The sequence below is a fragment of the Microtus oregoni genome, unplaced genomic scaffold (assembly GCF_018167655.1).
Source record: "Microtus oregoni isolate MIOR12 unplaced genomic scaffold, Mior012 000056F_ref0000123, whole genome shotgun sequence".
Lineage (NCBI taxonomy): Eukaryota > Metazoa > Chordata > Mammalia > Rodentia > Cricetidae > Microtus > Microtus oregoni.
In genome coordinates this window covers 11,646,610-11,667,718 of record NW_024543832.1, presented here as the reverse complement: position 1 = coordinate 11,667,718, position 21,109 = coordinate 11,646,610, and the positions used below count along the sequence as shown (strand labels likewise).

Here is a 21,109-nt window from a genome sequence, read left to right as displayed (position 1 = left end):
AGTTCTAGGACAGTCAGGGTCAAACAGAAAAACCCTGTCCCTAAAAAGAAAGAAAAAAGCTGGGCAATCTCAGCACTTGGCAGGCAGATCTCTGTGAGATTGAAGCCAGGCTGATCTACAAGAGCTAGTTCCAGGACAGACTTCAAAGCTACAAACCTTGTCTCGAAAAAAACAACAACAAAAATAAAGAAAGAAAGAAAGAAAGAAAGAAAGAAAGAAAGAATTAAAAAATGAAGGAAGGAAGAGAAAGAGGAAGGAAGGAAGGAAGGAAGGAAGGAAGGAAGGAGGGAGGGAGGGAGGGAGAAAGGGAAGGAAGGAAGGAAGGAAGGAAGGAAAAAGCTAAATATTGCTGAAAGAAATCAGGTTGAAATCACCACCTGCTGTGTCTTCTGCATGACAAAGGAAGAGAAATAATACATGTGAATATGCCATTAGTGCTTAATGCCTTAAAATAGCCCAGAAGTCCCACCAAAATCAAGTCTCCATCTTCTTCATTGCTACCCTCTAATCAAATGATGGAGGAAGGTCATTGGCCAATAAAGAAACTGCTTGGCCCTGTGGGTGGAGTAAACAAAACAAAATGCTGGGAGGAAGAGGAAGTGAGGTCAGAGACGTGACAGCTCTCCTCTCAGGAGCACACGCCTGAGAGAGACGCCATGCCCTGCTCCCGGGCAGACACACACCATGAAGCAAGCCGCCAGGTTAGACATGCTGAACCTTTCCCGGTAAGACCGGTGCTCACCGATTATTAGAGATGGGTTGATCGGGATAACAGAATTAGCCAGTAAGGGCTAGGGCTAAAGGGCCAAGCAGTGATTAAATGAATACAGTTTGTGTGTTGTTATTTCGGGCATAAGCTAGCCGGGCAGACAGCCGGGGTGCTGGGGACGCAGCCCCGCCGCCCCTATTACTACAATCAAACCTGCTTTTCTCAAAAGATTCTTCCACAAAAATATAAAACATAAAAATTTTTCTGCTTTAATAGCTAGAATCACAAACACATTTTTCCCAAGGGTTTTAGTTCACAAATATGCAGTTTAAATGACATTGTAGCCTTTGTAGATAAGCCTAGACTGGTAGCCACCACCACCAAAAATTTTTCTTTGTGAGAAAATAACTCCCAACAGCCATTGTAAGTGAATTTTGGAAACAATCCACTTCCATGCTAAGAAGGCTAAATCACACCCCATCCTGGAAGCAATTGGAGCAGCAGAAGGACCTGGCTTCAGGGTGAGGAGTCCTTGGCTCGGTCTCCTTAACTGTTACTCAGCCTCAGTTTCTTTATCAATAAACGGGAAAAGTCAACTCTCTCTGGGGATCAGTGAAGTAAAACACATATACATTACCAGGAATAGGCCTGGTGAGTAACAGAGGTTTACTGTTTGCAGGGCTTTTTTTCCTTAAATGTGTGTGTGGGTGTGTGTCCTTTTATTTTGTTGTTGTTGTTTTGTTTTCTGACTTGACAGGGTCTTGCAATGTAACCCTGGATAACCTAGGACTGGCTATATTGGCCAGGCCAGCATCACATTTGTGGCTAGTTTTCTCCCTCAATATCTTCACTGTTAGGGTTACAGGCATTCACAAAAGTATAAATAAATAAATTTACTATAGCACAGCCTTTAAGTCAGGACCTCTTATCATTTCATTAAATCCACAGCTAGAGAATGCGGGCATCACACTATTTTCTCATTTTATGGGGGGGGGAATTAATTGATTTGCCTAAAATGTTATTCAGATTGTATTCCTATAAAAATCTACGGCATGGCGGGAACAGGAAAGCCTGATTGACAATGAGTACATAGCATGTAGGATCAGGATACAATTTATCTTAGTCAGAGTTCTATTGCTATGAAGAGAGATCATAACCACGACAACTTTTATAAAGGAACACATTTAATGGAAGTGGCTTAGTTCAGAGGTTTAGTCCACATCATCTTCATGGCTAGCAGCATACAGGCAGACATGGTGCTGGGAAGGAGCTGAGAGTCCTACATCTAAAAGCAACAATAAGTAAACTGAACTAGGCACAGCTTGAGCATAGGAGACCTCAAAGCCCACCCCCAAGGTGGCACACTACTTCTAACAAAGTCACACCTAATAGTGACCCTCCCTATGGGTTTATGGGGGCCAATTACATTCAAACTACCACACAGTTTGACTAGTCTTTCCTATCACTGCAAGGTTTCCATAAGTAAGATCAATCAGGCTCATTTGGGTTTGGTCTCCTTAACTGTTATTCACTTAGGAAATATCAAGTGAATAAAGGCTGAGGCTCCCTGATATCCACATTAAAGCAGCATATGTCTTACAGAGAGAGGAGGTATCCCAGGGGTATCCTGGTCAGCCAATCTAGCCAGTGAGCTCCAGATTTAGCAAAAAGATCCTGCACCAAAATTAAGGAGCTGAGCTACTAAGAAAGACACTCAACATAAACATTCAGCCTCCACCTGCATGACAGGTGTACAACACAGTTCCAACCCCCACCCGCTCCACCAACACCACTCCCCATCCCACCCCCACCCCACACCCCACCCCTCAACTCCCATCTTTCTCTCTCCTGGTGCCAAAATCTGAAATAGTAGCCCTGTGGCAAAAGTCTTTAAATGTCTTTATTAGTGCTAAGAGCCATTCCACTTGCCAGTTGGAAATTATTCAGAGTCCTTTTACAATACAATAATTGAATCTGACTCCAGGCCATAATAAACACTCTGACCCATTAAATCAGGGACAAATGCAACATTTCACTATTTCTTTGTTAGTAGACAAACTGCACTCAAGCCTCAATTTCTCACAAGAAGCCAGAGCTCAAAATTCTATTCTGTAAAATACAGGAATCAAATGACAAGGCTGACAATTAAAATGCTCAAAAAAGGGACTTTTAGGATATCTACAGTAAATAAACTTCCAAAGCTGTACCTTTAAAAGCTTTTCCTCTGAGTGTTGTTTGGTTTAACTGGGGCGGGGATGGGGGAGGACAGGGGCACACACACCAAATGCACCAAACAACACTCAGAAGACAATTGAGGAGCGGTCAGAAGACAATTGAGGATGTGGTTCTCTCTTTCCACCTGAATATGGGCTCTGGAAATTGAACGCAGGTCATCAGGCCCGCACAAGCACTTTTACCCACTGAGCCATCTTGCCCACCCTCTTCTAGGTGTTTTTATTTTGTCAACAAATGTAAGCACAATTCAGTATGACTCCATACAGGCTGAGCAGAGACTTGGTTGTAAACATGCTGAAAAGTGAAATAAACAACACTGCACCTCCAGACCAAACTAGCCAAGACATACTGGTGGGGAAAAAGCTGCAGGCCACCAAACAATACTGTTCCGAGTCTGTGCCGTCTGCAGGCATTTCATCCCAGCTCTAGCACAGCGCTGTGCTAGCCAAAAGAAACTTACGGGAATCCAAACTTGTTTCCTTTGCCACAGAAACCAGGCAGTGCATGCCTTTAATCCCAGTGGTGCACACCTTTAATCCCAGAACTAGAAAGGATTATAAAATGGGAAAACAGCTCTCGGACACAGTCTCATTCTGAGATTCCTGAAGGCAAGATCACCATTTCAGACTGAGGTTGAGGAAAGAACAAGTCACTGGCTGTTTCGTTTTTCGGATCTTCAGGTTGAACCCCAATTTCTCTCTTTGAGTTTTTATTAATCATGTTTCAATACATATATTGAAAAACATAACAAACAAGCAATAATACACAACAGACTCATAAACTGAATATAATAGTGCACACCAGTAATCCCAGCACTGAAGAGGTAGAAGGAGGAGGACGACTGTCAGGAGTTTGAGGTGGGCCACCCTGGGCTACATACTGAATCCTGGGTCAGCCTGGGCTCTGTGAATCCTTATCTCAAAAAAAAAAAGGAGGAGGAGGAAGAGAAGGAGGAAGAAGAAGAGAAGAGGAGGAGGAGAGGAGAAGAGAAGAGAAGGGAAGGGAAGGGAAGGGAGGGGAGGGGAGGGGAGGGGAGAGGAGAGGAGAGGAGAGGAGAGAAGAGAAGAGAAGAGAAGAGAAGAGAAGAGAAGAGAAGAGAAGAGAAGAGAAGAGAAACAACTGGATGTAGTGGTGAATGGCTATGATTGGGAGGCAGAGGTAGAAGGATCAAGAGTTTGAGGGAACATAGTCCTTGGCTTCATAGCAAGCTTCCAAAAAACTAAGCAACACACAGGCACACATGCTTGGAATTTGTAAAACAAACAAGTTGGCTCCTCCTCTGTTTTCGAGACAAGACATTCCCTAGAGTCTATGCTCTTCTCAATTCACTGTTTAGCCCTAGCTGGCCTTCAACTTGTGTGTGCTACTGTGCCCAGTTAACAAATGAATTTTGAGAATTATTATTTGTCTAGAAAACACTGTGTGGTTTTTATAGGTAAGGGAACTAGAGCTAATAGGATTTGAGTAATTTGTCCATGTTCATCTCTTTATTTTGGGTTGCATATATCTTACAGCTATTAAAAAATAATGTTAATATTTCATCATAATTTTAATGCCTTAGGAAATTTGGACTCTGCCCCTGATGTGTATAAGGTTTTGATGAACTTGGGCTAGGACTGTGAACCAGCCTCTAATGCTGGAGAGTACACATGCAATCAAAAAGTAGGCCAAAGGCCGCCTTTCAGAAGAATGCAGTGGGAAGACAAGAAGGGAAGGTTGTTTTCTTTTAGAGGCTATTTTTGAACTGTGAGGGGATTTGCCTGAGAAAATGGGAGAATCTATTGAGAGTGACTATAAAGAAATAAGAGGCCGGGCGGTGGTGGCGCACGCCTTTAATCCCAGCACTTGGGAGGCAGAGGCAGGCGGATCTCTGTGAGTTCGAGACCAGCCTGGTCTACAAGAGCTAGTTCCAGGACAGGCTCCAAAACCACAGAGAAACCCTGTCTCAAAAAACCAAAAAAAAAAAAAAAAATAAGAGTATAAATGTGTTAAGAGTAGGGAGGGTTGGCAATGGGGCCGCTAAGGTAGATCAGGTCTGCTAAGGGCTTTTTGTCATACACACTAGTCACCAGAAAGGAAAGGAAAGCTGGTTTATGAATATGTAAAAAAGACACTTGGTTTAAAACTTAAAAGGTAAAAAGACTAGGGTTAAAATGGCTCTTCTCACTCTGAGTTCCAACTACCTGGGTTCTCTCCACCCTCCTAGGAAACCAAGAACACAGGAAACAATGTCTCAGGAGCACCTTTAGAGAACTGACATGCATCTTCATGACTCGTCATGTGTCTTAGTCCTATTTCTCTATCATCACATTTTGTAGAATACTTCTTATTAGTACTATAGAACTTTTTCTTTTAGAAATACTTCTTATTGCTATTGTTTTACTCTTATTTGTGGTTGTGCACCTGCCTGTGTGTGCATGTAGTGGTTAAAGGACAACTTTGTGGATCTGGTCCTCCTCTCCCATCTTTACATGGGTTCTGAGGATAGAACTCAGGTCATTAAGCTTGCTTGGCAATTTACTTACTCACCGAGCCATCTTACTGGCCTACTTTCTCTTTTTAACAGTTACAGACTACAGTACTCCCTCTTCTTCCAAGAGAGATCTTTTCTGAAATCTATGTGGATGCTTGAAACCATAGTTAATACTGAAATATATGCACACACATTTGGTAGGGTTTTTGCCCAGAACATGTATAAAGCCAGGCAGTGGAGGCACATGTCTTTAATCCCAGCACTTGGGAGGCAAAGGCAGGTGGATCTCTGAAATCAAAGCCTGGTCTACAGAGTAAGCTCCAGGACAGAAAAAAACAAACAAACAAAAAGAATGCATAATAAAGCCCTGGACTTAATCCACAATATGGCAAAAAAATTTAAAAGGCAATATTGCATGTAGTAATAGGGGCGGCGGGGCCGCTTCCCCAGCACCCCAGCCGCCCGCTCAGCTAGCTTATGCCCCAAAATAATTACACAGACACTGTATTCTTTTAAGCACTGCTTGGCCCTTTAGCTCTAGCACTTACAGGCTAATTCTCACATCCCGATCAACCCATCTCTAATAATCTGTGAGAACCGGTCTTACCGGGAAGATTCTAGCCTAGTCCATTCTGGGTCGGAGCTTCATGCCAGGAGCGGGGCATGGCGTCTCTCTCAGGCGTCTGCTCCTGAGAGGAAAGCTGTCGAGACTCTGAGCTCACTTCCTCTTCCTCCCAGCATTTTGTTCTGTTTAGTCCTCCCACCTATCCTCTAACCAATAAAATGGGCCAGGGCAGTGCCTTTATTAGCCAATGACCTTCCTCCATCAATTGCATGATTTCAAATGCAGCAAACGTAGTCAAATTCACTAAACAAAAGTAATGGCATGTGCCAGCAGCTGGGAAGGAGATCCATGGCTTCAGTGGGGAAAGCATGCTTGAACAATGTGAATGCAGCTGATATCACAAAACTGCGCATACGTAAAAATGGTAAAATGTTAAGCATATTTTACCACAACAACAACAAAAAATTCTAAAAACCAAAACTGGGGCTAGGAGATGGCTCGGAAAACACAGGAAAGTAGTCACCACGAAGCTTGAAAACCTGAGCTTGGATCCCAGCACCTACATAAGTAAAAGCTGGGTGTGGCAAAGTATGCCTGTAATCCCAGAGCTGGGGAAAGGCATCAGGAGGATGCCTGGCGGTCAGGAAACTCCAGGTCCCCTGAAAGAGTGTGTCTCCAAAGGTTAAGGTGAGGGGTGACTGAAGAATCGCCTCACATCAACCATTGACTACCACAAGAAGACACACACGTATACACACACACACGTATACACAAACACGTACACACACACACAAGCATAATTAAATAAACCATTTTCAAATGAGTGAGAGGGAGGGGGGATAAGAAAAGAAAGAAGGAAGGAAGGACAAGGAGCACTTAGACGAACAGCTCAAATCCTAAACTCTTGCCTTAAATTGGGAAGGGAATGGAACACCTTTTCCTTGCTATTACTGCCAATAAAAAGACGGCAATTTAAAATTTTAAGCAAGGCCCATTATTATAATTTCTGCTACTTGGGAGGCTAAAAGGATTATCTGAAGTTAGGAGTTTGAGACCAGCCTGGGCAACATAGCAAAATCCTATCTCAATAAGAAAAGGAAGAAGAGGGGAAGGGAGGAAAAAACAGAAAGTATAAATGGGTATAGGTCGGTGGTATAGCATTTGCTTAGCAGGTATAAAGTCCTGGGTTTAATCCCCCATCCACCACCTCCAAAAAAAAAAAAAAAGGAATAGAGAAACTGTAAATCAAAGGTTCAGCGACTTCAAGCTGTGCTGTTTCCCCACAGCTGGTAAACTGTGTATCCCACAGCATATGGAACTCTACCGACAGCTTTGCTTGGCACTTTGCCTTGTTGAGCAAAAGTTAGAGCTATGCTTAGGCATTTTTTAAAAATCAGTCTTTTTACTAGATTAACATTTAAAATGTGACTTAAAATCATGCGAAGGAATAGTAGTGATAAAATCTAATACATACTGCGCTCTTAACTATGTATCAATAATAGTTCTAGATATTTTTATGAACTCACTTGCTACAATACTGTGAGGAACACATTATCTCTACCTTATTTTACAAAAGAGGATCATGTAAACTAGGAACTAAGTAATGTCCTCAACAGTACCTAGCACCAAATAGCCAGTGATTTCTTGGGGGGAGGATTAAGTCTTATTCTACTTTTCATCACGTATATATGTGGGGGCGTGTATGTCAGCACAACTGCCTGCAGAGTCCAGAAGACAGTGGCAGGCCCTCTAAATCTAGAGTCACAGGAGTTTTGAGCTGCCAACATAGGTGCTGGGAACCAAACTACAAAGGCAAGGGCAGAAGACAGTCACTGAGTCATCTCTCCAGCCCTAATGGTGGGTTTTAAACCCAAGGCATTGAAGTCTTAACCATTACCTGTACTATCCTCCCTCCTCCAAGATTATTGTTATGATTCTGCACTGATTTACCTGGCATCTATATCTAAAGGCTGATTGGGGTATTTGCTATTTGTTAACTCATATTAGATGTATTCTACCAAGGCTGGCTATTCTGTTCATTTGAAAGGATCAAAATTCAAACAGAAATCCAAATTCATGCCTTATTTTTATCTATTATACTTACACATTCTCTATAAACCTATGGTGGGTCCAGGCAGGGTTATCTCCATATGCACACTGGGATTGTGCCTGGAATTTACTATGAATTGGATGGCTGCATTGCATGCAATGATTTATATATCTTAAATATCCTAGCATTGCTCACAATACCCAAGAATGTAACAGCTACAGTTTAGTAAATAATGTTAATATTTGGGAAGAATTTGATAATGGAAGTTTAAGCGGTGTTGGTATAGATTTTTTTCTGTACAATCCATTAGCCCACCTATACATCTTTATTTTATGTTATTTTATTGAGTCTTATGTAGCACTGGATAGCCTGGAACTCCCAATGTACACCAGGCTGGTCTTGACCTTAGAGATCCTTCTGTCTCTACCTCCAGAGAACCGGAATGAAAGATGTGCATGCACCACCACACTCAGCTCCCTACTGCACCCCTTATTTTAACTATATGAATAAAAACATATTTTCCAGCTGGTAAACAATGAATATTCTAGGGAGGGGAGAAAAAGAAGGCTAAAAACATTGGGAAGGTAGATAATAGAGGTCCATTAACTTTCAACTCTAAGAACAGGCATGCCATTTTTCTTTCCTCACAGAAAGCTTACTTACGGGAATAATTTATGCTTATTTCAAAAGAAGGAATGGCTTTAACTTGGATGGTAGCCAGCTGTGCCAAGAACTGCAGCAAATTCAGCTTTCCTCTTGAAAGTCACTCAACTGGAAATTTTATCAGTGGGAAGTTGTCTAAGGGCCAATGACTCTATTCTCTGCAACCCAGTATGATTCTCAAAACACTGTTAGTTCTAATTTTCAGCTCTCACCCTCTATGCACACACATAACACAGCCCACACTCACATCAACCCAAGGAAAGTCTTACTTCTCACAGAAGTAACAACAAATTTTTTGGAGTCAAAAGTCCAAAAGCTGAGTCCAGTATAATACAGTGTCATTTATTAGTCCTTTTTCTTTGTGGTCTCACAGGCATTTGGAACAGAATGACATTTGGGACAGGACAAGAGAACCAGCAAGACTTCCCACAGAGGCAAAGATAGAAAAGTAAGCTCATCATGAAATAACCCATCACGACTCCGGAAATACCAACTACCAGACAACAGCATACCGAAGGAGCATACCAAATCCTTTTCCTCAAGAAACCACAATCAAGCTGGAGGTGGTGGCGCACACCTTTAATCCCAGTACTTGTGAGTTCCTGTCTATGTGTGGCTTTTATTGGTTAATGAATAAAGAAACTACTTTGGCGTGTGATAGAGTAGAATAGAGCTAGGCAGGAATAACTAACCCGGATGCTGGGAGAAAGAAGGCAGAGTCAGGAGAAGCCATGTAGCCCCACCAGAGACAGACACAGGCCAGAACCTTGCCTTACCGGTAAGCCACAGACAGTGGCAATACACAGATTAATGGAAATGGTTAAATTAAGATGTAAGAGCTAGCCAATAAGAAACTAGAGCTAATAGGCCAAGCAGTGATTTAATTGATACAGTTTCTGTGAGGTTATTTCGGGGCTGAGAGGCAGGGAACAAACAAACAGCCTCCTACTACAAAAGACAATCAGGCTCACAAAACTTGAAAAACAGCAAGAAACACTGAGAATTGTAGAGATTGGCTAAATGTTCAATGGTGAAAATATAATTTGTGAACCAGGAATGGTGGTACATTCCTATAATTTCAGCACTCAGGGTGGCAGAGACAAGAGGATTTTGAGTTCCAAGACAGCCTGTGCTACATAGTAAAATCCTGTCTTCAAAAATATATAATTTGTAACAAGAAATATGTTAGTTAAGTGTCCTGGCATGCAAATGTACTACCAGAACTCAAGAGAGAGGATCAGTTTAAGGTCATTAAGTTTGAGACTAGCCCAAGCTATGAGACTGAGGCAAGTAAAGAGGTCTTGAATTCAAGGAAGCCTAAGCCACAAAGCAAAACAATGTTTCAAAATACATAACACCTGTAGGAAGGATTAAGGTTAGGAAAAGGTTAGATTTATCTGAGAAGAACAATTATCTGACTGAACACAGAGATTTATTCTATAGACACAAGATCAGCTTCTCTCTGATACCTCCTACTTAAAGACCACTACTGCTTTTGGTAGTGCCCAAATACTCCTAAAATGCCAAGAGAAATTGGTATATTAAAGGAAGGACTTCTCTTTAAGAGCTTTCATTGTCTTTCTACTTCCTAGTTTATGACAGGCTAGCTAAAATTTTGAAATTCATAGTATTGACCCACAAGTTGAGATAAAATGTTTTTATTATGAGAGAGAGAGAGAGAGAGAGAGAGAGAGAGAACGAGAACACTACTGTCAAGACAACATAAGGCTTAATAAAAAGGTTGGACTTGAATCAGCCAGAAAGCAAAGCAGCAGCATATCAACTTGAAATCTTTGTCTCTTGCCATATGGTTCAAGGAAATACAGCTCTTTACTGCGGAATTCATGACTCATCATATGAGGCTACACTGTAACCAGCAGGGCTCCAAATGATAGAGGAACGAACACCTGGTCTAAATAGTTAAATTTTTTAAAGGCACTCCCAAAAAGAGAATGCAAAACCCATGCCTCTTCCAGATAGGAGGCATAGTCTTGAGCTATGAATTTAGTAAGTGGCCTGCATAGTTGAAATGACTCCTAAACAGAAAAACCACAACTCAAAATAGCCTGAACACTTTTGTTATCTCAAACAATGGGCAGTTAGCCATCCACTCCTCCTTTAGTACATATTTGACCTGTATTAGCCAGAGCCATTATAAATTTGTGAGGCTTCGAATTTAGCTATACCAGATGTTTGAAAGTTAGGGACTAGAAGTACCAATTGTACATTGGGTCCTAATATTGTATACGTTAAAATGAATGCTATGCAGATTCATTTAAATTTTTAAAATTTGTACTGTAAGTCTATGACCACAACAGACGTAGCCCTAAAAGCTACTGGAGAAGACAAACAGCTAAGGTGAATACCACAGCAGAGCACACACGGCAGTTAGTACCTTATAGGAATCAGTGCTCTCCTTCCAGCATGCAGGTTCAGGAACCAAACTTGCCAGTCCTGGTGATAGGTTGTCAAGTTTGGCAACAAGCACTTTAGCACCTTTTCTTGCTAAGCTATCTTGCTGGCCCTCAGCTTTTAAATGATCGCCCTCTCGAGTATATGTATGTATGTGTATGTATACATACACACACACACACACACACACACACATGCACACACATTTTACATGTATAAATCATCAATGGTTAAATAAATACATAAAACAAACAGGCCGCTTTATTTTCATTTATTTTTAGATTTATTTATTTTATATGCATGAGTTTTTGACTACATGTATTGAGGTGTGCCTGGTACTCACGGAGGTCAGAAGAGGGTGTTGGATCCCCTGGAACTGAAGTTATGAATGACCACGAACCACCATGTGAAGCAAACCCAAGACCTCTCTGAGTGCAACAAGTGCTCTTGACCATTGAGCCATCTCTATGGGCCCTAGGTTGCTTTATTTTTAAGTAAACAGACAAAATGTGTTCTATTACTACCCAAGTGAACCCTATCTCTGTACAGGTGGGATTTAAAACCACCCTTTCTTCTTTCTTCATAACAATAAAGGGGATGGAGGGGGCCCCGCAAAACCTTGTCCATTTAGAATTATATCAATGTTATTTATATAACAGCTAATTTCCTATTTTTCAGATATAAACAAACATTTAGGTCGGGGCTTCGTTAAAATTACAAAGATAGTTGCAGAAATAGACACCATTTCCAGGAACCTTCTGTTCTGTCAGACACACAGTGTTAATGTTATTAGAATAGAGTTCACAACTGCTGCGTTCTTAAGCATCTTCTTTCGGGGACAAAGCTTTTCAAATGAAACTTTATGATCTTCAAAAGAATATACAAACTTATTTCAAATATTACCTAGTTCTAATAGGCTTCAAGATATGCGATAGATAGACAGACAGACAGACAGACAGACTAAGCCTTTATCTGTTTTACAGATAAAGTATTCAGAGGCTGACCTGCACCTATTCTTATTTCTTGAGAAAGAAAGGGGAGGGAAGAAAAGAAAGTGGGAAATATGTTGTGAGACTGAAGTGTGACTATAAACAGCAACCCACATCACACCAGCCTCTATATGATCTGTCATGAAGGCCATGCCAAAGCCAGACTCTGCAGACTGCAGTCAGGCAGGACAAATGGAAACTTGTGACTAACAGCACGCTTGCTGCTTCTAGATCTCGGTGGAACTTCCCCACTGATAGTTAACCATTCTGATCTGAGCAGACAAGGAACAATGAAGTGATAAATCCAGAGGATACAGAGAAAGAGAGCAAGGGCCAGGGGCTACTTAATTTCTCCACACTTGGTTCCTGTATCTATAAAATAAGGACCTCACATCTACCCACAGGACTATTACAGGATCAGCAACACTGAAGTCTTTCATAGGCATTGGAGATACGGCTTAGTGGATAAAGTGCTATCTATGCAAGCATGAAAAACTGATCTCGGATCCCCATCATTCATGTACAAAGTTGTACATGGACATGTCCATCTGTAAGCTAGCACTGGAGAGTGAAGAAAGGTAGATCTCCTGGGCTCATTAGCGAGACAGTCTAGTTGAGCCTGTAAGTTCCAGGTCAATGAGACGCTGTCTCAAAAACTAAGGTGAAAAAGCAGTTGAGAAAGGCACGCAAGCCTCACCTCTGGCCTCCACACATGCACTGAACTGAGTGCAGATGTTAATACAGATAATTACAAGGGACAAAATTAATTACAGGTCTCTTTAAAGAGTAAAGCAGACCTTCCCATAGACCAGTTTCAAGTGAAAACAGTCCTACTATCTATCCCATCACTGGTCCTACAAACTTATGTGGGTAAGGCACATAAAAGTCAAGGCCACAAAAACCCCCCAAAATAAGTATTTCATGAGTCCAAGGAAGAGTTACAACATATGACTACAGATACAAAGGGGAAGCTCCATAAAACTGACATGGCTATAACGGTCACATCAAAGACTGACAGCTCGCTATAGGGACAGAAGGAAAAGAAACATTTAGATGTGGTGCTGTAAGATGGGCAGCCTTGGCTTCTGACTGTCTCACACTGTCCACCACAACCCATCCTGAGAACAGGTGCCCCTCCTTTTTGTTCCCACTTCCCACCCTTCCCTTCTCTACCTCCTCTCCTCTGCTTTACTAATGCGCTAAATTTGCTTTCTGTGTTTAAAATGGCTTCCATACAATGGACTATTAGGAGGAGGAGGAGGAGGAGGAGGAGGAGGAGGAGGAGGAGGAGGAGAAGAAGAAGAAGGTGGTTCTGAGACATACTACACTATGAATGAACCTTAGAAAAAAACTATGCAAAATGAAAAGGAAACAGGCATAAAAGCCACATACTGTATGATTCCGTATACAGGAAATGTCCAGAAGAAGCAAATGCAGGAGCTGGGAGACTATGGAGGTGAAAAGAAAAAGGAATGAGTAAGTGTAGCAAATGGGGTGCAATTTCTGTCTGAGTAGTCCAGATTGCTCTAAAAGGGGATAAATGGGAATGTGGGGACAAGAAAAGGTTATAAGGGAGGTGAATATAATCAAAAAACACATAGTATTATTTAGGATCTTATTTAGGATCCCGGGCAGAAAAGAAGACATGGCCAGGCATGGTAGTATATACCAAAATCACAGCACCTGGAAGGCAAAGGCAGGAAGATCACAAGTTTAAGTCCAACCAGGGATACACAAAGCTCCTAAGTCACCTAGAGCGCCACAGTGAATCTGTCTTAAAAAAAAAAAAATTTAAGTGGACCATGGGAGATACCTCCAGTTAAAACACTTGCTATACAAGTGAGAGGATCAGTAATTCACACAGAACCCAAATAAACGCTAGATAGGTGTGGCGGGCTGCCTGTAATTCCAGTGTTAAGAGAGCAAGAGACAGGGGCTCTTCCGAGAAACAAGCTGCTGTAGTAATATGAGCAGCGGGGCTGCATCCCCAGCACCCCGGCAGCCTGGCTAGCTTATGCTCCGAAATAACAACACACAAACTGTATTCATTTAAACACTGCTTGGCCCTTTAGCTCTAGCCCTTACAGGCTAATTCTCACATCCCGATCAACCCATCTCTAATAATCTGTGAGCACCGGTCTTACCGGGAAAGGTTCAGCATGTCTAACCTGGCGGCTTGCTTCATCGCATGCGTCTGCCCGGGAGAGCAGAGCATGGCATCTCTCTGAGGCGTCTGCTCCTGAGAGGAGAGCTGTGGAGTCTGAGCTCACATCCTCTTCCTCCCAGGGTTCTGTTCTGTTTACTCCTCCCACCTATCTTCTAACCAATGAGGACCAAGCAGTTTCTTTTTATTTAACCAATGACCTTCCTAACTGGATCGGTATTCTCTGGGTTTGATTGGGAGACCCTGCATCAAGGAATAAGGTGCAGAAGAACTGAGGATGACTCCAACACTGATCTTGGATTTCCACATGCAAACCACATATTTCCACAGTGTAACCACACACCACACACAAGGCATCTTTTTAAAATTCCCAGTTAAGTGTGGAACAAAAATAACAACTCAGGGTCTCGAAAGATGGCTCAACAGTTAAAAGCACTGGCTGTTTTGCTGGAGGACCCAAATTTGAGTCCCAGCACTCACATGCCAGCTCAAAACTGTAACTCCAGTTCCAGGGAATTTAACAACATCACACATACATGCAGGCAAAACACTAGTGCACATAAAATAGAAATAAATAAATTATTATTAAAAGAGAGACCTGTGAATACATTTTAAAACTTCATTGTAGCCGGGCAGTGGTGGTGCACGCCTTTAATGCACTCGGGAGCAGAGGCAGGCAGATCTCTGAATTCAAGGCCAACCTGGTCTACAGAGTGAGTTCCCAGGACAGCCAGGACTGCACACAGAGAAACCCTATCTCGGAAAGAAAAAAAAAATCGTTGTTGGCTATACAGTGGATGAACCAAACTACTATGCTTCAGACTACTAGAGCAGGGCATGGTGCATACAACTTTAATTCTCTAGTACTGGAGCAGGAGAGGCAATCAGAGCTCTCTGAGTTCCAGTCAGACTACATAGTGAAACTCTGTCAAAAAAAAAAAAAAAAAGATATAGGAACTCCAAATCCAAATGAGTTCTGAGCCCTAAAAGCAATTCAAATTGAAACTTGCTTTTCAAATACTTGAAAATTCTGCACCTTAGCCTGAATAATTTCTTCTATTTTAAGATATTTATTATCCTACTTTAAATGTTGCAATTCTCTATCTTAAATGATCAGCTCAAATGTTGTATCTTCCACAAAGCCTTCTCTAGTTCTCCCGTAAACTCATCTCCCCACCCTCTGAACTGCCAGTGTTTTACTTCCTGATGCCACCTCTGATTTTCAATCGATTATCACTTATTCAGCATCGTTCTCCACGGCTTAACACTCAAATAAGATTTTAATAAACTTCTGTTTTATAAGGGAATGGCCATGTTCAACAAGTGAGAATTTCATCTTCCTTCGATGAGTTTTAACTGTAGAAATAACCACTAGTCATTTAGACATGAGCTTCGTAAACTGCAGGTCATGATCTTACAGGGTCACATAGCCAGAATGTTGAAAGGATAAAATATGTAGCACCAGTAAAAATGCTTCTCAACCCACAATAAAAGTTCATTTAAATCAAACATGTAATAAATTGGAATTGTTTCTTGTCATGATTGCCCATGCTGCATGGAGCAACCTCATCATAGCTTTGGTTCTGAACATTCAACGTGCACATTTTGCACTGTGCAAGGCCTTACTCCACTCAGACTCAGAACTACCATTAGTTGTGAACTGAAGTGTTTTTACTGCACAAACAAGGTTTTTACACTTCTAGAAGTATAATGGTTTAATTACAGAAAGACTTCTAATATTTTCTGACCATCATCCCCAAGCATGTAAGTATCAAAATAGTATGTCTTTCGACTGTGTTATATTCAGATGCTTGATTTTTTAAAATGATGTCTAAGTTGCTGACAAGTTGCATAAAAAAGAAAATCATTACATGGAATTTTGGCTTGGAACTAAGGATTTCCAACTATTTCCGAAATGGCCCTTGTACATAGTTCTGTCACTCTGTACTACATATTTATGAGAAGCAGAGTTCTCAGAACTGCTAATTATAAGATCAAAATACATACCAACTCTGAAAAACACTGAAGATGCTCTGTATTGCTGAAATATGGAGTATTCAGCCAAGATTCAATTCTTTACATGTAAATAAGCACAACTCTCTCATTACTAGGCAACTTACTTGCACCTCTTATTAATGATAAAATTCTATCTATACCAAAGAAATGTTTTAAAATAAACTTATGACTTTATTGGTAAATGTTTGTCTTATATCCCTATTTTAGGTAGCTGTATACCTGCGGTTGAATAAAAATTTCTCAGTCCAAAAGGAGTCACAAGTCAGAAAAGCTTAAGAAGCCCTGTCTTGTATCCTGGGGAGTATGCCATATGCCAAGTAGTGAGCTAACGGCATGTCCATTTCACTCCAAACATACATTTTCTTGACCACAACAAGACTAATTTGGCATACACTGAAAGAAATTTCCAAAGAGAAGCATTAGAATAAAAACATAACCTCCTAAAGTAATTTCCAAGAAACACTCTGATCATAAGGATTTTGAAATAGTTGCCCAAAACTTGGTTTCATTATTTTATAGAAACAGCAGGAGTTTTGCAAGCTCAGAGTTCTATGATCTAGTTATTATTATTTTTCTACTACTTTTAAAGTTAATTCCTTTTCCATCTCTGAGGCAGCATTCAAAGCCTAGGCCTTAATTTCTTCAAGCCTTCTAAGTCATCTTTCCACACATTCGTCTTCTAACCCTGTTTATTGAGCCGTCTGTGTGTCAATGCTGAGGGCTGGAACTGGGGAGCAGAAAAAAAAAAAAGGTAGTTCTACTTACATCGTGTTTTCCAGTCAGGAGTTAGGAACTTGAGATATGTATAGGATTCAAACATTTAAGAAAAACAGTTGAACAGGGAGATGGTCATGCAAGGCTTTAATCCCAGCATTTGGGAGGCAGAGGCAGGCAGATCTCTGTGAGTTCGAGGCCAGCCTGGTGTACGAGAGCTAGTTCCAGGACAGACTCCAAAACTATGGAGACAGAGTTTGGGGGGTGGGGGGGACGGGGGGAGGTGGATAGGTCTCTGGCATCCCAAGAACCATGTATTCTTCCTCACACACCGTTCTCCCCTCATCCTTCCACCCAATTTGTGCATCTTGTTGGTTAAGACCTTCTGTTAAACTACCCATATGCCATGCATTGGCTTCAAGTCCAATTTCACTCGACCTTGCCTTTGCCACCTGCAATAAAGAGAATCTACTTAGTGAAACCTGCTGGTACCTTTCTTTATTATCTTAACACCAATCCTTTCCATTTTCTAATTCAACATCCAAGACCTTTTGTAGGTGTTGGGAAGTATGTAATTTTTTTCATCTTATATCTGCCCTTGTTTTTTTTTTTTATGTCTCATGACTATGGCCATCATAATTACCCACGGAGCTTCTTTTTTAAAAACTACAAAAACTTTATCCCTGAAGAGCCTTTAGTAAGTCCAAGATGGGAACCAGACATCTTTCTATCTAAAAAGTCCCCCTGGTGATTCTCATGCACACCCTGAGAGCCATTGATTCCTTACAACACTCTTTATACAACACACATTCAGTGCTTATTAATTCATGGCACGGAAGCTCATAAATAACTTTTCTCTAAATAGCCTAACCAGCTATCAACCCCTTAATTACACTAGCTGTGTTCCAAGTGCGACATGTGGTTTTAAGATTCCGTTTCCTCAAGTACAACATGGAAGGACACCATTACCTTGTCTCTTTACATTGTTTCCCATTTGTTGAAAAACCAGAGGCCTGGAATGCAGCCATGTCAGACAACACTACATAAGAATGTACTGTGACTCTGAGATTAAAATTAGTTACAACGAGAAGAAGAACGAGATAGTCTGAATGAATGCAGTGCTCCTACTCAATAGTTTCTTACTTAATCTGTACAGAAAAAAAAAGGAATTTGGTCTGAGGTCAATTCCTCCTCTCGTCCCTCCTCCCTTGCCGCCCCCTTTCCCCGCCCGCGCTTCCTAGCTACTCGTCTCCAGAAATGCGAGAAACAGCCCAGGGCCTCTGAAGGCCCAGGAAGAGCACTAAAGTCCTACAATCAGATAAATAGCCCGAGCCCCGCCCGACTGACAGTTACCTATCAACCACCCGACACGGTTTACACAGCTCAGTTCCGAAGCTGTGTGAACTTTTCCTGAGTTGCTCTGAGTCACACCCAGCCTAGAGCAAGTGTGACATCAGCCAGGGAACGGTTAAGGGACTCTTTTCCCATTCCAGAAGTGGGCTGCACCTTAGTTACTACAACTGTGGGCTACAGAGATCAGTGCAGAGCCGGTGGCCAGCAGGAAAGTGCAGACTTTGAAAAAGGACGCCCCAGCCTTTCCTCAGGCAGGGGCTGCAGATTCCACAGGCCTCTCACAGCAGCTCCATCTTGCTTCCTGCCAGAGGAGGGGCAGAGGAGGAGCCCCCCCTCCCCCGAATCTGGAAAGGCCCCAGTGGGAGGAAGCCGTTTGACAGCAAGTAAAGCTGGGTGGAAAGCTTCAAGGAAGGAATAAAATGAATGGCTACGGGGTCAGGCAGGAGAAAAGCAGGGCTCCCGGTTAGGAGTTACTGCGTAAAGGTGTCAGAGTGCCGGAGGTGTGAGCGAAAAGGCCCGGAGGGAAGGAGGTGGCGGCAGACACAGGAGGAAGCCAAGTGGGGCGGGGGGGGGGGGGGGGGGAGGGTGGACGTCAGACACCAGGAGCCCTGGGGAGGGTGGGTCTCAGGGGGAAAGAAGTATCAGAAAGGCGAGCGACCGGGTGCAAATAAGAATCCTTGGAAGGAAAGGCAGGGAGTCCGTAAGAGAACCCACCCACAGGCTGGACACGAGAGGCCTAAAAAGGAGCTGAGGGCAAGGTAGTCAATTCAGGGACGTGAGCCTGCCCAGGGGAGGGACCGTCCGACAACCTAACGACTATCACTTCTTGGGAACCTACTATGGGCACACACACGGTACGCACTTTACAAATAAAACACAACACAGCCCCAAGGCAGGCTTTCTGATGACTGCCCCCATTTTATAGATGAGGAAACTGAGTCCCCGACAGACTCGGTGGCTTGCTCAAGGTCACGGCATAGAGAAATCAGCCGTTGAAACCACAACACCCGCCCTGGCGCCCACTCCGCGCAGAGCCACAGGCAAGGCAGCCTACGAATGCAAGCAACTAGGCGGACCGGGACCCGAGGGATGTCTCCCGCCCGCGCTCCAGTCCCAGGCCCGGCGCGCTCACCCGGACGAGGTTGCTGACGGCCGCCTGCACGGCGGCCACGGGCGCGGTGAGGTCAGGAATGGCTTTGCCGTCCACCTCGCCCTCCTCGTGCATAATCACCAGGTGCGAGATCTGCTGCGCCACCGGCTCCAGGATGCTCTCGATCGTGCGCGTGTGAAACACCGGCATCGCGGCGGCTAGCGGGGCGGCGAACCGCGGGCGACGGGAAACTGGGATCAGCGGGGCCGGGAGCCTGCGGGGAGAGAGTGACTCGGAGCGCCGACCAGAGTCCGGGCTTCCCTCGGCGTGCCCAGCCCCACGGGCGCCCCGCCCTGTCACGTCGCTGCGCCCAATGGCAACGCCGCCCAGGCCTCGACTGCGGCTTCTATTGGTCCTGCTTCAAGAAGCCCCGCCTCCAAGGCCGCACCGCCAAAGTCCCGCCCCGCCCCCATTCCCAAGGGAGGGGCCTGGGATCGGGGCTGCGCCGCAGGGATCACGACCGGATTCCCGAACCCTCTCGCGGGGCGCTCCTTATAAGGGCATGGTGGGAGCGGAGCGCGCGGCTGCAGTCTGTGGCCCCGCCCCTCAGGCCCGCCTCCCGCCTCGGAGTGACGGAGCTCCGCCCCTCCGCAGGATCACCTCAGTGGGGCGGGATCTCCTCACCTCTGGCAGCGCTGGCGTCAGTGAAGACCCCCTAACCCTAGTTCTCCCCGCAGGGTGCTCAACTTTCCCTCTTCGGTCTCCTCCCAGTGATTCAGAAGACCAGACAACAAAAATACACCCAGAAACGTGAGGACTCCCCGGCCCCAGATATCACAGCCGTTTGTTTGGTGTGACACTTTCTAGACCTCCTGCGTACGCGTTCACTTGCAAGTATCTATTTTCTAAATAAATGAGAACGTTTTCTTAGAACTAGAGATTTGATGAAAATTACCTGGCAACCCTTCACTTTGGAGAAATAGAGGTCTACCTCCTCTGATTTAGTGACTGTGGTGCTCCACTCCTGCACATCAACTTAGATTTGGTTCTGCTGGTAAAGTGTTTGCTTAGCATACGTAAAGCCCTAGGTTTGGTTCCCAGCACTAAATAAAATCAGCCGTGATAGAGCGGCCTGTATTCCAGCACTAGGCAGGCGAATTAGACGGTCAGGGTCATCCTCGGCTGCAGAGCAAGTTTGAGGCCAGCCTGAGCTACGGGCGACCTTCGGGGAGGAGGGCTCTTTTTTATATTTTAAGGAGCATCTCTGTAGTTACAGCAGCACTCCAGAGGCAGAAGTAGTCGGGTCATCTGAGAATGAAGTTCCAGTGGGCAACAAGATCCCATCTCAAAAAGAAAACAGTGAAGTGAAAGTGCAAAATTGTGTACATTTTACACGTTGATAAATAGCCCGAATTGCTCAACTCTCACCACATTTAAGACATCTGTATGTCTTCCTAACCTCAAATTCTCTTGCCTAAGCTTCCTCATTCTGAGAGGAAACACCTTCATTAATGTCTTCAAATAAAGGTTCCTCAAGTCAAAGAAAACTATCTCAGGATCTCACATTTGCAGGCCAAGCCACATCTGCCTCGACCAGCTTTTAAAGCTGTTTTTCTCTAGCAGTATATGCCCCTGTCTGTGCTGTATGTTGCCAAGTCTTGAACTTTCTCTTGAGT

General features: G+C 43.4%; 1 protein-coding gene across 2 annotated transcripts in view; it reads right to left on the bottom strand.

Moving 5' to 3' along the window:
• The window catches only part of Vcl (vinculin), a 92,846-nt gene extending 73,107 nt beyond the window's left edge, over window positions 1-19,739 (bottom strand). The window contains exon 1 of one of the 2 annotated variants that reach the window (XM_041638995.1): window positions 19,476-19,739. In XM_041638995.1, the coding sequence (XP_041494929.1) occupies window positions 19,476-19,643 (168 nt within the window). In that variant the 5' untranslated portion in view covers window positions 19,644-19,739. The remainder of the gene's footprint in view (window positions 1-19,475) is intronic. The other variant, XM_041638996.1, reaches the window with a different exon arrangement.
• Window positions 19,740-21,109: the final 1,370 nt, after the last annotated feature.